At 38.2% G+C, this 17,622-nt stretch overlaps 2 protein-coding genes across 4 annotated transcripts; both read right to left on the reverse strand.

Annotated features, from left to right (window-relative positions):
- Positions 1 to 346: 346 nt before the first annotated feature.
- LOC114528470 lies at positions 347 to 7,458 on the reverse strand. Of its 3 annotated transcripts, none has more exons than XM_028550123.1 (9): positions 7,438 to 7,458; positions 7,062 to 7,149; positions 6,603 to 6,713; positions 5,263 to 5,553; positions 4,549 to 4,796; positions 3,952 to 4,474; positions 1,812 to 3,763; positions 846 to 1,630; positions 348 to 724 (listed from the first exon to the last, which is right to left on the reverse strand). In XM_028550123.1, the coding sequence occupies exons 3-9, from the start codon at positions 6,703 to 6,705 to the stop codon at positions 550 to 552; spliced, it is 4,077 nt and encodes a 1,358-aa protein (XP_028405924.1). In that variant the 5' UTR covers positions 6,706 to 6,713; positions 7,062 to 7,149; positions 7,438 to 7,458; the 3' UTR covers positions 348 to 549. The 3 variants fall into 3 exon arrangements, with proteins under 3 accessions (XP_028405932.1, XP_028405924.1, XP_028405916.1); XM_028550115.1 differs by having other exon boundaries at positions 349 to 724; positions 7,062 to 7,233; positions 7,438 to 7,455; XM_028550131.1 differs by lacking the exons at positions 5,263 to 5,553; positions 6,603 to 6,713; positions 7,062 to 7,149; positions 7,438 to 7,458 and having other exon boundaries at positions 347 to 724; positions 3,952 to 4,470; positions 4,549 to 4,564.
- An 845-nt stretch (positions 7,459 to 8,303) lies between these two features.
- LOC114528490 lies at positions 8,304 to 15,651 on the reverse strand. Its single transcript, XM_028550143.1, has 8 exons — positions 15,507 to 15,651; positions 15,002 to 15,121; positions 14,113 to 14,403; positions 12,938 to 13,185; positions 12,338 to 12,860; positions 10,379 to 12,009; positions 9,198 to 9,983; positions 8,304 to 9,036 (listed from the first exon to the last, which is right to left on the reverse strand). Exons 2-8 carry the CDS (start codon positions 15,108 to 15,110, stop codon positions 9,016 to 9,018), a joined length of 3,609 nt encoding a protein of 1,202 aa, XP_028405944.1. The 5' UTR covers positions 15,111 to 15,121; positions 15,507 to 15,651; the 3' UTR covers positions 8,304 to 9,015.
- Positions 15,652 to 17,622: the final 1,971 nt, after the last annotated feature.

Here is a 17,622-nt window from a genome sequence, read left to right on the forward strand (position 1 = left end):
CAGGCTATATATAGAGCTATATAATTCTTTTTATGTTTTTATATTGAATATTAATTTTTCAGCTTGAACAAACTACATGCATGGGAATATATATTGGCATTGCTGACTTTGGTTGAGATGGAATTTGAACAAGATTAGCTGATGTTTATTCAGATTTCAGCATATTATTCCGACTTCCTGCAAAAGTCAATACCTTCAAACTCTATACGTGTAGAAAACATTATAACTGAGGTCATGGATCAGGGATCGTGGAGGCCGGACGAGGGATTTTGGGGGCTTTATTTACTAAAAGAACGAAGGATTTTATTCAACCCGTTAAAACTGATTGATGTACGTGTTCCCTCTAGATGTCTCGAGCTTCCACTAACTAGGGCTTCGATACATTTAGCCTACTATTTCAGTGCACGAATAATCTATTCATACGATTCTCAGGAAGATTATCTTTAACGAGCATATGCATGCATATATGCACATACATTATATGCTCGTAATAACAGACTAAATTTAATTAATGTTAAATCTAACCGTAAAAATACAAAAATGCCATGATCAATTAACTTGTGATTTACCAATATCATCGCAGTCTCGGGTTTCCGGTGTTGTTCTAGACATAAATCCCTCTTCAGTCTTTTCTTCTTCTACATTTTTTTTGGTACTTGGTGATAAAGATGCTTCATCCTGTGAAAACGCGTCACTGCTATCATTTGGCTTCACTGCTTGTCGTCTAAATGATGTAGTAAAAAATGCATCTCGTAAGAAATGTTTTAATTTCTTATTTTGTGACTGTTCATTTTATTGCTTTAAATAAAGGACAATCTGAATGAACGAGCTCTATATAAACTTACAAACTTTGAAACGGCTCAAGGAACTCTTTTTCTTCTATCTGGAAACTCGGTCGTTTAACATTTACGTTCTCCGACTGTCGACGCCTGGAAATTATTTTTAACTCGTTCCGGGTAGGCTGTAAAGAAATACTGCGCTGGCGTTCTCTGCTATCAGAAGCTGCATGAACAAAATTTTGATCACGATGCAAAGTACTGTCGGAAGAAGACTTCAAAAACTGGGAAAATAACGGTTTCGTACTTCCTTCGTTAGGAAATGTCGAGTTAACGCTTGCTGATGCTGGTAAACGTCTTGGGTTTGACCTTATTTGATCGAAACTACTGCTTGGAGAGAAAGTTCTATCTTTGTCGTAATTTTCATGTCGATATTCTTGCAAGGAATGTATACTCTGCTCCGTCTCAAACCGGGGGGAAATCTGATCGTCCGGTGGATATCCTGTTCTTATGATTGGTTTGAATAGTTCACCGTCTCTCTCAAAGCCATAATTCTCGGAAACATATGTTCTCGGTTCCTGAAGTGTAGTTGTTGTTTGGGTACTGCTGCGGCAAATTTGAGGCTTGTTTGAGCTAATCTGTGGCGTTGTTCGTCGTAGAGCGCTTGTTGGCATGGGTTGGTCAGTTGCGACACCTTCTGTTATTTTGCCTTTTTCCAATTCCCTTTCATGAAAATATCCCAGTTGATGTCGCCTCCCTGTTGATTGAACCACGCCCCCATTCGAAGGAACGTATTTTGGGTCGCTCCAGATACTAGGGTTAAGCATATAAGGTTTCCCGTGGACAACTTGAAACTGTTAAAATGACAACAGCAATAAAAAAAATCAATAAAAATAGGTAATAATTCATATAGATTGGTTATGAGGCCAATAGTGCTCTCTGGACTAAGAAGTTTTTTTTTATATGAACTATATATTGAAATCGTAATTAATTAGTGATTCACTGATTAATTTGGAACATGTAAGAGGTAATTACCTGTGGAGGTAACTCCTGCTGCATTGAAACTGTTCCCGAAGGATTCGTTTGGTGCACCAACGGACTTCCTACGTGAGTGTTGGAGAATGATTCTTGGGGTATAGGATTAAAAGGAATATCATTGTATTTCCACACGCCTGGCGGGAATATTTGTGACTGCCCCTGTTGATAAGGAATTCTTTGAAAGGCCAAATTTTGGTTATCACTCGAGGCATCATGCAATGGTACGTATCCTGGTGAGTACATCAATGATTGCTGAGGCACAGCCGGATCGCGTACGTCATAGAAGTGCGATTTTACTTTTCCTGGTGGCTTTTTCAATTTCAATTTTGTTGCTCCGTCATCGTTTTGAGTAGGCATTTCTTCGAAGTTTGATTCCCTTTGAGAATTCTTCTCCAGTCTTAGGTTGAACTCATTCCGAGGATTAACGCTTTTATTTTTGGATCTTTCATCTCTTCTCTTATATGACATCAATTTAACATTGTTTTCAAAGTTTTCTTCACTTTGACTGTTCGACTCTGTATTGGAGCTTCCCGATTCTGTGGACAACTCTTGACTCTTTTGGGGTGTCTCTTGACCACTACCATTATGAGATTTCTTCATACTTTTGAAATCACGTTCCTTAAATCTTCGCGATAGAGCGTTCCGAGAGTTATCATCCATGTTTTTGTTTTTCATTTTGTCGTTGATTTTCTTTATGTTCTTACTACGGTCGCTACTGGTTTCCCTTGCATTATTTACAAGAATTTTCTCATGGGAGTTGCTATGGATGTTTTTCCTTTTGTATCCATCATCTTCACTACTACTGTTCTTTTCATCACTATTATCGCCGTTATCCTCGTTCTGATTCTTGCAGTTGGTCGTTGTCATAATAATGGGAGGGGTCATTTTGCAAATTGAACTTAGTTGTTCCTGAACATTTTCAAACAGTAATTTCATGTTCCTCACATCCACAACCACTTCCTCTTGAATTCGTCGTAGTTTATTTATATCCGTTCTTACAATGTCCAAGTCAGATTTTTTGCCCTTTCGAAATCTCTTTCCAAACTGTTCACCCAAAATCTGCATAATCTCCCTGACGTCATCACGAACGCGTTCAATTGATGCTTCGTCGTGGTCCATCGTCATCAGCCGACCAAGATTCCTGGAAATCACCTCAGGACTTGCTCTCTCCTTAATGAATTTGTAGTATTTCGACTTTTGCTTTCGTCTTAAAGACTTTTGAAGAAGAAGAATTGTTTCTGCTCTTTGCATAACTGCGTTGGCAACGGCGTTCTCGTAAAGTCTTTCAAAAGTGTTGGTAAGAAGAGCAATGAGCAAATTCAGTGTTACTATTGCAGCAATTGCGATGAAACCACCGCATAACAGCCTGGCCATGAACGGATTTGCTTTCTCAAGGTTTTCAAAACCGTGACTGTTAACAACCATCATGGAGAAGATGTTGTACAATAACGGACCAACATGATCGTAACCCTCAACAGGTTGTATCGAAACTGCCCCAAATGTCAACCAGAATGCACAAGTGAATGGTATAATGATGACAAGATTCAGAAATGCCCACTTGGTAATATCACCGAAGACGCTGCTAAAAATCACAATGAAAGGTCCCGCACTTTCGAAAGGTCTTGCATATTTGAAAATTCGTAGCCAGAGTATCAAGAGCAGTGGCATTATTATATAATGATGAACTTCTTTGGATAGATCTGTGCTGTAGTGGAAGAAAATCAAGTGAGATGCGATTGTCGCGAAGATAAGAACGAGTGCGACCCAATCGAAATAGATCCAGTAAACAGAGCCTGACATAAGCGAAAGATTTCGAACAGCTTTTATCTCTGCGTTGACGTACTGAGCTTCTTGTGGCCAACGTGGATGGCAGTACTCAATGTCACGTTCAAGTTCAGAAGCTCGCCATTCTTTCCATGCATTATGTTCCTGTCGAGTTTTTATCGTATCTAAAAGGAATTAGTATAAGTTTATGAAGCTGACATAGTAACATTGCCTTGTATGTGACGTAGCAAAAAAGCAGCGGCATATACAAATAATATGCTTCAAGAGGATGCTCTAATTAAGCTTTCTTACAGGGGTAAAGGATATTGTACTTAGTATCCCGAGAAGCTAGGACTTATATAAGGTAACTTACTAAGTATCTGTTTTCTTATTTCCACTATCGTTAATAGTATCAGGAAAATGCCAACCACTAGTCTCCATGAATTTGGACCAATTGGAATATACAAATCTCTTCCATACTTTGGCAAAGTGATTGCAAGCAATGTCCATAATGTGGTATATATAAGATTGAGTGCCAGGTCTTGTACCGCGCCCCATTTACCATAGCATTGCCATTTCACTCCAATCAAACGTTGCATGACTGGATGCATGATGATATCAAATCTCTCATTCTGAACAGCAATCTCAAGCGGAGTTCTAGCAGGCGTCTTCTCTTCTTTTAACTTGGTACCTTCAAGGTAGTTGAGAAAATAAAATTCTTTACGATTTATTGTGTCTACTGAATGAAACTGATCCATTGCATCTAAAGCCACTTCAGGGATCTTTTCAATGAGAAGAGACAAGGCAGAGTTTCCCAAGTTGTCATGCACACCAGCTGGGGCACCTTCAGCGATCAGGAGTTTAGCAGCTTTAGAACGATTCATTTCAGCGGCTACCTTCAATAGAATTAAAAAAGCACATGAAAATCATATTATTAGTCGAAATAATAAAGCATTTACGTTTACAAAACCTGTAGTGGAGTTCTGTTTTTGAGGTCGCGTGCGTCAATATCTGCTCCGTATTCTAGCAACATCTGAATAGAGTTGACGGCGTCATTTTTAGCGGCAAAATGTATTGGAGTCTGCTCATTTCCAGTCGTCTTGATATCAATATTGGCTCCATTTTGTAGAAGAAATTCAACCATGTCAGCGTAATCCACTGCGGCAGCAACATGAAGTGCTGACCTGCCATAGTGATCTTGTTGGTTCACATTAGCACCTGCATGTAGAGAAAATATATGGAAAATAAAATGAAGAGTGTTAACCATGCAAGAAGATTTATAAATTATATTTCTGTCGATTAGACTGAATAAACCCAATTTCGGTTATAAGAATAGCGAAGCATTCTAAAATAAACCGCAATAGTTTACAATTATTTTCCTTCAGAAATGATTTGTTCTTCTCACTGTATAGCCAGCTCTTTCTACAAAAGAGCCTGCTATATCCTTTAAATTTTCATTACACTTGTAGACCGAATTGTGGTAAGTTACATTCAGGTTAATTGGCATTTTTTGACACAAAAGTACAAAATGTATGTTTGCATATAGTATATGTGTGTATATATGATAATTAGTTAATAGTCACTTTTAACAGTTAATTTTTATCAGTCTAACCATTTCGACGTGTTTCTCTGATACACTACCTTTAATGTAATATTGTACGGTAGAAGAAGTAGAAGTCCTTACCATTCTTAATGAGAAAACCTGCTACGTCACAATTCCAAGACCTGGCTACTTCATGAAACACCGTCTGACCTGTCTTGTCTGTACTGTTCACATCCGCACCATTTTTGAGTAAAGATTCAACAAAATCGAAGTCAAATGTATCTTTAGTACTGTTGGAGTTTGCCAATGATGCCAGATAATGAAGTAGAGCACGATTTCTGACATTCTGAGCTTCTTTGCCTTCCGTCATCTCACTTTCCGCAAGTTCACCTTCAAGGACGGCGTGCATTGGCTCGTTTGTTCTACTTGTGCCTAAAAGTAATAAATTTTGATGTTATAGTTTCTGTTAATTATGGCATAAACTTAAATTGTTAAAAAATGCATTTTCATGCTTTTCAAAATTTTGGAATTCTTGCACTCTTTCTACACTGCATATAGCGGAAATTGTTCAGATCAGAATAAATTGTTTTGCAAGATTTGCATCTTCCCGTTAATAGAATCAGGTGGAAAGGTCAAATTGTGCATGCCATGCAAAGAGGATGGAAGGGAGACGTGGAAGGGAGACGTGGAATGGACACGTGGAAGAGAGACGTGGAATGGACACGGGGAAGGGAGACGTGGAAGGCAGACGTGGAATGGAGACATGGAATGGAGACGTGAAATTGAGACGTGAAAGGGAGGCATGGAAGGGAGACGTGGAATGGACACGGGGAAGGGAGACGTTGGAAGGGAGACGTGGAATGGACACGGGGAAGGGAGACGTGGAAGGGAGACGTGGAATGGACACGGGGAAAAGAGACGTGGAAGGCAGACGTGGAATGGAGACATGGAATGGAGACTTGAAATTGAAACGTGAAAGGGAGGCATGGAAGGGAGACGTGGAATGGACACGGGGAAGGGAGACGTTGGAAGGGAGACGTGGAAGGGAGACGTGGAAGGGAGACGTGGAAGGGAGACGTGGAAGGGAGACGTTGGAAGGGAGACGTGGAAGGGAGACGTTGGAAGGGAGACGTGGAAGGGAGACGTGGAATGGACACGGGGAAGGGAGACGTGGAAGGGAGACGTGGAATGGACACGGGGAAGGGAGACGTGGAAGGGAGACGTGTGGGCTAACTAAAAGACGTGATGGAATAATTATGCTTTCACACGCGGCGGCTTTTGATAATTGTCATCATTCATCATTGAATAACTTGATGCTTTTAACCATTCACTTAAGTTAATTTGTGTATTTAAACTCGCTATTTTTATCTTACTTGTCATAGTTAAATTTCTAGATTCCAATCTCCCTACATTGTGTCGTATGGTTGTCTTTTTTGTTACGTAATACTTAATACTTGCAATATCACATTTGCACAACAAACCTGGAATTTCTTTCAACAACATTTCTTCAAACAGTTTCTTCTTTTCCATACTTTGATTACGTCTGGGATCTAATACCACCACATCGTCACTTCGGTCAGCCATTTGGATATCTTAACATATAAAAGACAAACGTATATAAGAGACCCAAGAGATCGATTGGATTATTTAATGAACAAACTGTTGAGGGTAAAAAGAATATTCCTCTACGAGTCTTCATATCAAGCCGAAGGAAGGAAGGATTTTGTAACAGGAAATAAATACGGCGTAGCTTGAGCGAATAAAGAGGCTTTTTAAAGAGGGGAAGTTAAAACGGCTTATTTAAGTAATTATTCGAATAAACGTTGTAATTATCCCTTGGATTAATCACATGCATACAGTATTTTAGTTTATTTCACTGAATTGTAGCAACATACCGCAATATCAATTTATCGCTTTTAATTTAATTTTTGGTGACTTACCTAAACGGTATATTTTATTTAATCGACTGCAATGAGTTTTCTTCAACTTTGTAATTCCGTTTTGATTCTGTAACAGTGATTCGTATTCCTAGGACCCAAGAAATGAGTACTTGGAAATGTTTGTAGCAATACTGATCAGTTTTTATTGAAGCGTGTGTAGCTGCATGTAGTCCTGCGAACGGAAAATAAAATGCTCTTTCCCAAACCCGAATCCTTTAATTAAACCATTTTCCCTAATTTAAATATGAAAAGGACAATTAGTTCTTCAAAACTGTCACAATCCGTGTTTCCAGCATTTGTTACAGATGATCAAAAGCAAATACTTTTACAAGTAGAAATATTCAAAGACTAAGATATAAAAGATTGACAAACTTACTGCATGAGTGGAATTCCCAATTATTACTACCTGCGTTTGAGGTGTTCGTTACCATGACGCTATTGCATCAAGTCATGTTAGTTTTGTTTAATGATCATGCAGTGTTGAGAACGCTCAATTTATCACAGTCCATTTATCACGAACCATGTGGACATTCACTTTTGCATTCACAAGTGCAAACAGGGGACGAGTTTCACACAAAAACTCTGAAATTCGTTTCTTCCTCCTGCATTTTCATGTGTAGTTGCAATCATGAAGCATTAATCTTTCGCAATTTAGTATGTCTACATTCTATAAAAAAACACTCTGTCAATAAACTTGTTATATGGTATATTAATATGCACAGGTATATTTTATACATTGCTGAATTATTTTCCGTTATAAGAATTACCTTTCATCGAAAACAGAACAATAAACACAAAAGCTTTCTTAAGACATTAAGTGATTTAATATTTTTTCGTTTCCAATATATCTTTAAAAAGTTTTAACATCAAATTGAGCGTCATTTGACGTTATTCACTCAAGAATGATAAATGCCAACTATAACACAATGGGAAGCTGTAGATTTAACTGGCGTAGAATTGTTTCGAAACCTAGCAAAATTAAAGCATGAATAGTGAAAAAAATCTCCTATCTATGCATGATTGACGTACATGCACAGGCAAATGCATGCACGTGCATGCATGAACTCATTCTAAAAATGCTAGAAATGGCATTTGGTACACATGCAGCGGTGTAGAAGACTTAATTGTGAATAGCTGTGAAATCTATTTCAGGCATTGAAACCTTACGAACGCCTTCTTACGTTTAGAGAAACCACTCAAGGTGTCAGTATTGTCTCGGTGTATCTATGTAGGTTATGTAATTAAAAAAAAGGAGTTCAGTTACATTCGTGTGGATTCCCTCTGGTGCAAACACCTAAATGGACAATCGGTGATGTTATTTATACATGGTATCTTATCTCGAATACCTCTGGTCTATCTCTAAGTTTAGATATTTACACTTCATTTGCCGAAATGGATATTGCTAACTTTGATATACAAGCAACATTAGTCTATGGACTGCATGACAACTAATTTAATCACTAATTTATTACACCTAAAAAACGTTTAAAATTAAATGGATGGCATGGAAGTGATGAAATCTAAGTCAGCATAAATGATAGTCAGAATCAATGGCGTAATGGGTGACGTTTCCGTATTTGTGATTATCACATTTTCACTTTACCGTTGGTAGTGGAACAAGCGACAGTGTAACTCTTCTAATGCTTTGTTGGTCTATGTTAAATAGGCACTGACGAAAACCTAACTACGATATATTAATGCATAGGGAAGTTTCATCAACAGCCTAGAATCACTGACGTTTCTTTTAACTCAAACTTCAAAGCCTATTTTCCAGTAGGCTACTTCATTAGGGTAAAATAAAGAAAAATTAGGTAACGGGATCGGGAAATCGCTGAATCGCTAAACATGAAATTACGCTAATTAAATACAATCCATTTATACAATTGATCATCTTCTTATATATATTATATCTCTTGCAAATCCTCCAGGAAATATTTATCGGTTCCAGTTCTCTTCAGTTTCCTTCACTGCTGCTCTAAATTAATGAAATATTTAAATAACTATATCAGTAAACCACATTCGTGCAGGCTTACGTTCAAAAAGTGTGCATTTCTTTTTGAATGGCACGAAATTTTACCCTAGATGTTTGCATTTTAAAATATTAGGAATGACTCAACACTATTTCAACAAACTTACAAAGTCTGAATTTATCGCTGGAACTGGATGATAGATTCTCTCCACGTAAGGTATTTCCACAATCCGGCTGTCAGAATGCCTACACCTGGGACCGATGTTTTCATTTCGTGCTTGTTGAACAGGTCTACGACGACCACTTAGCCTGTTTCGTGAAAAGTTTGGTTGGATAGAATGGGAACAATATCCTAAATCATCATCGAAATGCAAGAAGGTGCTGCTGAAGGTTTGCTGGGGTTGGTTAAGCCTATCTTCATAATGTGTGTTCTTCCACAAGGCTCTTTCGTTGTTTGTAGAAATCGTATCTTGAACGTCGTGGTGATGACATGTTCGTACTCCATCATCCGTTTCGCAGTAACAAGGTTGGCAATATTCCCCAGTTTGTTGTTTCTGAACATTGTTCATCAGATCAAATTCATTGAAAGAAGTCATCTTGTTTCTTCGTGTTGAAAGACCCTCAAAGTGCTGCTTTTCATTATTTTTGGTCATATCAAACTCGTTGAAGGATGACGCCTTCATTCTTCTTCTTGATGAAGAGTCTGCAGAATGTTGTTTTTCAGAAGTTCTTGCCATATCAAACTCATTGAAAGACACTCTCTTTCTTCTTGGCGTGGAATATATTCGGTCGCTCGAAAACTGGTTGTTGTTATGTGGCTGTGCGTTTTCGGAAGAGTTTTGGCCGAAATAAACTTCTGTTGACTTTTCTGGGTGGAACTGTAAGCATTTCAAATTGTTTTTATCCCTATCAGGTCTCATTTGGAACTCATGATCGTCGACAAAATAGGTCACCTATTAAAACGGATAAATGTTAAAGTGAAAATGTATTTCTGTACAATTAGTTGACGGACGTTAATTTGGAATTTTTGCAACAAAACACACGCACAGCTTGTACGATTTAGGCGTAGGGCTCAAGCTCCTACAAGGGGGCAAAATAGACTTTGCCAAATTTAAACCTGAAACCGATACCTGCATTTTTGTGACAATTGTCACGATATTTTTTATTTTAATATATAATCAGTTCGAATACATCAGTTCTAAAGAATAATTAGGGAGGGGTGCCCCCACATCTTCAACGCCTATGGTTTAGACACCATCAGAATGGGGATAGATATCTCGGATGGGAAATATTCATAGGGCTAGTTATCATAATCAATGTCAATTGTTATTCAGCGAATTATTGTTACCTTGCGTGATTCATTCTTCTTTGAGTGCATTGGAATATCTGATCGCTCTTGATATTGAGACTGCCCCACATGATGTGAGCATGGTTGTGAAAAATTGGTGTTTGTTGGTAAATTTGTGGGTTGGCACAAGCCAACTAACCGCCATGAGGGATGTCTTATCTTCCGCCTCCCTGTGTTATTTTCACCTTGCATCATGTCATATCTTTCATCGTGATCATCATTTTCTTCGTATGTTTCTTTCGCAGGCTTATCCTTTCTGTCATGCCGTCTTTCTTTATCAACGTTCTCGGTTGTCTGCTCAAACTTTTTGCGAAGTTTTTCAACTTGTTCCTTTTTTGGTCGATCTACTCGAGGTTTGATGATCGGTTTCTTTGATGCGATTTCAGGTTTTTTAGGGAAAGGTGGTTTTGTTTTTGCCTTTTTTTCAGTTTGTACTTCATCATCATCGCTAGAGCTGCTACTGTTGTCATTCTTTGTTTCATCATTCGAAGTAGAGTTGTCATCTTCCTCGCTGCTCTCTTTGGTTTCATCTACGGTGACGTCATTGCTTTTCTTGCTGCTGCTGTTATTTGCAACTTGACTAACCACTGCCTTGATTTCTTCCAACGATAACTTTATGTTTTTCACGTCAATAACAATTTCTTGTTGAAATCTTTGCATTTTGCTAACATCCATTCTCACAAAGTCCAAATCAGACTTCTTACCCTTCCGAGACTTTTTACCAAATTTTTCAGCTAAGATTGCAACTATTCCACTCACGTCGTCACGAACTCGCTCAATCGTCGCTTCGTCTCTGTCCAACGACAGCAACCGACCAATATTTTTAGAAATGACTTCTGGACTTCCGTGTTTCCTGATGAACTCGTAGTAGTTCGCTTCTTTTCTTCGCCACAACGACTTTTCGAGAAGAAGTAAAGTCCTTGCTCTTTGCATGACAGCATTTGCGATGGCATTCTCATAAAGTCTTTCAAAGGTGTTTGTGAGAAGCGCAATAAGCAAGTTAAGCGTAACGATTGCTCCGACGGCAATAAAACTTGCTGTTAACAATCTGGCCATGAATGGTTTGGTTCTCTCCAAATACTCAAAACGATGACCATTTCCAACCATCATCGAGAAGATGTTGTACAACAGCGGACCAACTTTGTTGTAACCTTCGACGGGCTTCGTTGAGACATTACCAAATGTCATCCAAAATGCACAGGCGAATGGTATACATATGATGATATTGAAAAATCCCCATTTTACTATGTCCCCAACTACACTGCCAAAGATGACGATAAAAGGTCCCGCTCCCTCAAATGGCCTTGCATATTTAAACATCCTTAACCAAAGTACCAGAAGCAGTGGCATTGTTATATAATGATGAACTTCTTTGGATAGATCTGTGCTGTAGTGGAAGAAAACCAAGTGAGATGCGATTGTCGCGAAGATAAGAACGAGTGCGACCCAATCGAAATAGATCCAGTGATCAGAGCCTGACATAAGCGAAAGATTTCGAACAGCTTTTATCTCTGCGTTGACGTATTGAGCTTCTTGTGGCCAACGTGGATGGCAGTACTCAATGTCACGTTCAAGTTCAGAAGCTCGCCATTCTTTCCACCCTTTGTGATCTCGTTGAGTTCTTATCGTATCTATCGCAGAAAGAAAAACCTATTATAGTAGGGTTTTCATTGCTATTGGTCTAGAAAATTTTACATGCTTTGGTGGTTTTGCTTTTTTAAAATGAATAAGGGATGTTATGATGAAATAATACGGGATGTTATGGTGTTTTAAACTAGGTGACTCGACTGTGATGGTGTATATCAATTAACCGGTTGCTATGCCTCAATCAATTGAGCTACGAAGTTAAATTGCCCTAGTACTTTTAAATAGTGTATACGAAATCCTGCTTGGGTGTATTTAGTATTAACCTTGCTCTCTTCGATCTACTTAAAATACTGAAAACACGTTAAAGCTTACTGAGAATTTGTTTTCTTATTTCGTTCAATGTGAGTAAAATTAGGATTCCAACAATGACAATTCTCCAGATATTGGAAACTAGAGGGACGTACAAATCTTTTCCGTGTCTTGGCAAGGTAACTGCAAGGATTGTCCACAATATCGTATATAATAAATTCAAAACAAGATCAAGAATCGCAGCCCATTTGCCGTACATTTGCCATTTCACTCCAATCAAACGTTGCATGACGGGATGCATGATGATATCAAATCTCTCATTCTGAACAGCAATCTCGAGTGGAGTTCTAGCAGGCGTCTTCTTCTCTTTTAGCTTTGTGCTTTCAAGATAGTTGAGAAAATAGAATTCTTTACGATTGACTGTATCCACCGAGTGAAACTGATCCATTGCATCTAAAGCCACTTCAGGGATCTTTTCAATGAGGAGTGACAAGGCAGAGTTTCCCAAGTTGTCGCAAACACCAGCTGGAGCACCTTTAGCAATCAGGAGTTTTGCAGCTTTAGAACGATTCATTTCAGCAGCCACCTGTATTAAAGAAGCCATAAGCCAATACGGTAAAGTAACGTGTTCTGGTATTCAAAATTCACTATAGAAATAACTACCTGTAGTGGAGTTCTATTTTTACTGTCACGTCCGTCAATATCTGCCCCGTATCCTAGCAACATCTGAAGTGAGTTGATGGCGTCATTTTTTGCAGCAAAATGTATTGGAGTCTGTCCTTCGCCAGATGTTTTAATATCAATATCGGCCCCATTCTCTAGAAGAAAATCAACCATTTCGGCGTAATCGACTGCGGCAGCAACGTGAAGTGGTGACCTACCATACTGATCTTGTTGGTTCACATTGGCACCTTAATATCAATGACAGATCGAGTAATTTCGTTTCATTTCTTTAATTTACTTGCATATATTGAATGAAGCAAATTTGCAGTTACAAGATACAGGCTAGCTACAATGTTCTACGGTTCCCGTTTTGACGAAAGAATACACCGTTTATCAGTAAGAAAACTACCCCCAGTGGTGTAGCCAGGGTAGAAAATTTGGGGGGGGGGGTGACCAGTGAGTGGGGAAGCCACAAACTATCTGGAGGGGTCCGGGGATTGGGATTTCTAAGGCTTGGAAACGCCATTTCCCACATTCTGATACGAGCTTTTATAAGTAATCGTTGAGTTACAAATCACAAAATTCTGTCATTATTACATTAGATCAACGAACAATACACGTGAAAATCTCTTTAGATTTACTGATTACTCGTTGCTTACCTAACTTGATCCCCCCTCCTAATATTCCGCTGGATTTAAACATTTCATGAGAGCGGTTTTAAAGACCATTGGGGGGGGGCGACCGCCCCCTGCGCTTGCGAGACGCAACCATGATTGAATTTTCAAATTTCAAGTTCAAATTTGTTACAAAGAACCTTCATAAAGTCTTATATAATAAAAATATATACAATATCTCTTATCTTTAACTGGTAGTTTGTAGTTTAACTATCCCCTGATTGCATTTGCCACTGAACATATTTAGCACATGTCCCTGTTTGCCCTCCGAGTAATTTAGAGTCTCCTTCTGTCAACTCCACTTGCCAGCTATTGAACTTGGGCGCTAGGAGCACTGCATGCGTGTACACCCGACCATGCAGCATTTTTCGTGATTAACTGGATAAGAAACTTTTCGAGAAAAAAAATTGCACGTCTGTGCGGGGCTCTGCAATGCATTAAATAGGTCGCATCAACCTCGCAAGCCAGGCTTTTCTACCTACATATCACATTTGTTCGTACCATGGTTAAGAAGAAATTTCGCGACATCGACATTCCAAGACCTGGCTACTTCATGAAACACTGTCTGACCTGTCTTGTCTGCACTGTTCACATCCGCACCATTTTTGAATAAAGATTCGACAAAATCGAAGTCAAATGTGTCTTTAGTACTGTTGGAGTTTGCCAATGATGCCAGATAATGAAGTAGAGCACGATTTCTGACATTCTGAGCTTCTTTGCCTTCAGTCATCTCACTTTCTGCAACTTCACCCTCAAGAACGGCGTGCATTGGTTCGTTTGCTCTACTAGTACCTGCAATGAAGTCAGGGAATCTATAAAATACGTGCCGCTGACCCACCTCATATAAAAAAGGTCCCATGCAAAACGCGCGTGGAATCAGGGAACTAAAGTTAAAGAGAACAAATATAATCCCGATCCTCATTTCCCATCGGACAATTTCTCAAGGGGTGTCGTTTTTATTTTCGTTTTATGATGTATAAGAACAGGTGGACTATTGTCATGCAATGTTTTCCAGTCACGTCTAGAAACTCAGTTGATTGTTTATATAGCAACAGTCAGCAGATGTTTTAAAGGTGTTTTCATCATCTCTAAATCATCTCTCTTGACGAACTCATCTATATATCAATATCTTGTTGAACTTGTGTTAATATAAATGTATTTGTGTATATTAAGACGAAAAATGTTTTCCATTAGTTTTTAAATGATAAAAATGAGAGTAAATTATACAGAAACACATTCCCTCTCGGACTTGTTGGTCCATAAAGTCCAGATGTTATAATTAATCACTCACAACGCCTTTTAAAATTGCGCAGTGTATACGCACATTTCTTTAGTAAACTATGAATTGTACCCATCCTATATATTCCTAATATCTCATGCATCTATTAACCTGGTATTTCTTTCAATAGCATCTCCTCAAAAAGTTTTTTCTTCTCCATATATTGATTTCGTCTTGGATCTAAGAGTACTACTTCGTCTTCTCCAGGGTCATCAGCCATTTTTTTATTTTCTAGCACAAAAATATGTGAATTATTGTCACTATATTTAATGAAATATATACATCTATAGAGAATGAGAATATATAGTTTATAGCATGAAGCATTTAGAAAAGCATTTTGGTGCGCATAGCTTTTCATTATTAATTCTGTTTCGAATTATGCTGGCGCATATGGAGAGTTGGCAAATCATCCCGTATGCATTTTTATATCAGTTCTTTCTCTAAATCCATTGTAAAATACTGTTTCAAGTGATTGAATATTCGTAGGCAATTGTAATGAGTTCTTGGCCTGGCCTAGTTATTGGGCAGTGTTTCCCTGTTTGGTAAGTCAGTTATTATAATGAGAGGCCATGCAAATAAATTGGATATAGGTCGAAATATATATGCTCAGGCTTACCTTATGACCTCAACAACTTGTTATTCAGAGTATTTGATAAAGATAGTCTGTTATCACTGACTGCGATTATACTGAACTGTCGTCACTCACAACTGACCAAATGTGAAGCCGGCCAACTGGCGATTGCCAAGACCAGCATAAGCTTTTTCAGCCTTTTGAAATAATTTTTAGGATGCACGTAGTCTTTATTCAGCACTTTAAACACTGTACACAAAAGCCACGAATGACGTGCTAACGCCGTTGTCATGCAGTTTCAAGTTTTGTTTTCCTTTTTTGTCGTACGACCTGCACCTGCCGTTACACTACCATTTTGTTTTCATTTTTTGCACTTTTTTCCTTAACGTTTTTTGCTATCGTTATTGCTACATTCTATCACTTTGGTTGCCCAGAAAATTTACGTGTTCAGCCCAGTTCGAACTGAATTATACTGAGAGCTCGTTTATGAAAAGTTATTTAAATTGTAACGTTATATATATGTTCGTGGATTAAAATGCCAGGTCCTTTTCCAAGTTATGAACAATGGTTCGTAACTTGGAAAAAGATTTATCTACAGACTACAGCGGGAATTGAGAAGGAAACTGCAGCTAGACATGGATGATTTCCTATAACTTCAGGATGTATATGCATGTTTAATATCTTTCAAGGCTGAGATATTCACTAAGAGAGATGGGTCGAAGTTCATCATGACAAGAGACTATTTAATGATAGGAGTTTTGGCAACTGGTGTAGTGATAGTATCTTTGCATGTGTGGGGGCCACGTCAGAGGATACTGAGAGTTGGAAATACCAAACAGGCTTGGTTGGGTCCAAAATTTGTATAGCGGGAGTAAATTGTAAGGCTGGTAAGGCTACTGCAGTGCCTGTGAATTCGGGCATAATCTTTATATAAATCGTCAAAGTTTTCGAAACTGTAACTGTTGGCGCAGGGGATAATTGGATATTTCATATTTGTCAATGCCTATATTTATTTCAGGAACAATTGCTAAATGTAGAACTTAAAAACACAGTAAATTAATTCGATGAATTCTATAAGTTTTTTTATATGGAAGTTCAGGCTCGAGGTGGAAGTTAAATTTCTAATTCTCATTAGCTGCAATGGGTAACCTAATCTACTACAGGAAATTATGCGTTCTTAATATACTTCTTTATTGACTTTCTTGTTCTCTTCGTTGACAGTCTAACGACGTCGACATATACGTATTCCAAAGGCCAATATTGCATGAAGAATAACATATTTCAGTAAGTGCCATCAATAAATAATTCGAATTTTATAATGAAAGCGTTCACGATCAAAGCAAAGGTTGCTGTTCACATTTTGTTAAGAATTCAGACGAGGCAATTACATCAATACCCATATTGTAGTCATATATAGTCATAAATCTCGTCAAGCCACTATGATATGTTCTCTGCAATATTGATTGGTAGGGGAATCCGGGAATGAGGGGAACTGGAGAATACGCCTAGTGCCACCATCGCCATTTATGTAAATTAGTTACTAGTATTGGGTATTTTTTCAACAAGTCTAGTTAGAGAATTGTGTTTTCTAGCCCCAATCATTAGCTTATGGCAAAAAAGGAACTAAACGTTTTCTGGTGAAACGCTCGCTAACGGTTGCTTGTCGTTTGCTCTCAACTCATTTTCAGCCATTAAATCTTACATGCATGTATTCAATTGATCCATGAAACGTTGATAGTTCTATTTACGTGGGAGCTAAGGACTGGAATTGATTAGCGAAAGAAAAGATTAATTTCACATTTAAGAGCATTAATGAAACGTTTGCAGATAAAATCGACGGCACATGCAACATTTCGATTTTAACTTGTTTCAGTTTTGAAGGTTCAAAAATAACAAAGATCATAAATTAAAGTTGTGAATACAATGTTTATGCGAAGAACCATTAAACAGGGGGGAACATTTTCCCATCCACTTTTTATTTAACGGGCTCTTGATAATTTCCGACATATTTTTTGTGGTAAGTGACATGCGCAAATTGTCAACACGACGAACGAGGAAGGAAAAACTACAATTTTGATGTAAATATTTTTCGAAACTGGCCATCCTCAATTTTCTTGTTGCGCCTTTGTATTTGACATTTCAAGTTTCCAGCTGTAATATG

Source organism: Dendronephthya gigantea, unplaced genomic scaffold (genome assembly GCF_004324835.1).
Source record: "Dendronephthya gigantea isolate DGI-Jeju-01 unplaced genomic scaffold, DenGig_1.0 000001F, whole genome shotgun sequence".
In the NCBI taxonomy this organism is placed as follows: domain Eukaryota; kingdom Metazoa; phylum Cnidaria; class Anthozoa; order Malacalcyonacea; family Nephtheidae; genus Dendronephthya; species Dendronephthya gigantea.

Coding starts and splice junctions, on each gene's coding strand:
- LOC114528490 (XM_028550143.1), bottom strand. CDS start 15,110: ATGGCTGATGACCCTGGAGAAGACGAAGTAGTACTCTTAGATCCAAGA. Junction 14,404..15,001: donor GCTATTGAAAGAAATACCAG/GTTAATAGATGC, acceptor ACTTCATTGCAG/GTACTAGTAGAGCAAACGAA. Junction 12,010..12,337: donor AATAAGAAAACAAATTCTCA/GTAAGCTTTAAC, acceptor TTTCTGCGATAG/ATACGATAAGAACTCAACGA.
- LOC114528470 (XM_028550123.1), bottom strand. CDS start 6,705: ATGGCTGACCGAAGTGACGATGTGGTGGTATTAGATCCCAGACGTAAT. Junction 4,475..4,548: donor AAAACAGAACTCCACTACAG/GTTTTGTAAACG, acceptor ATTCTATTGAAG/GTAGCCGCTGAAATGAATCG. Junction 3,764..3,951: donor AATAAGAAAACAGATACTTA/GTAAGTTACCTT, acceptor AATTCCTTTTAG/ATACGATAAAAACTCGACAG.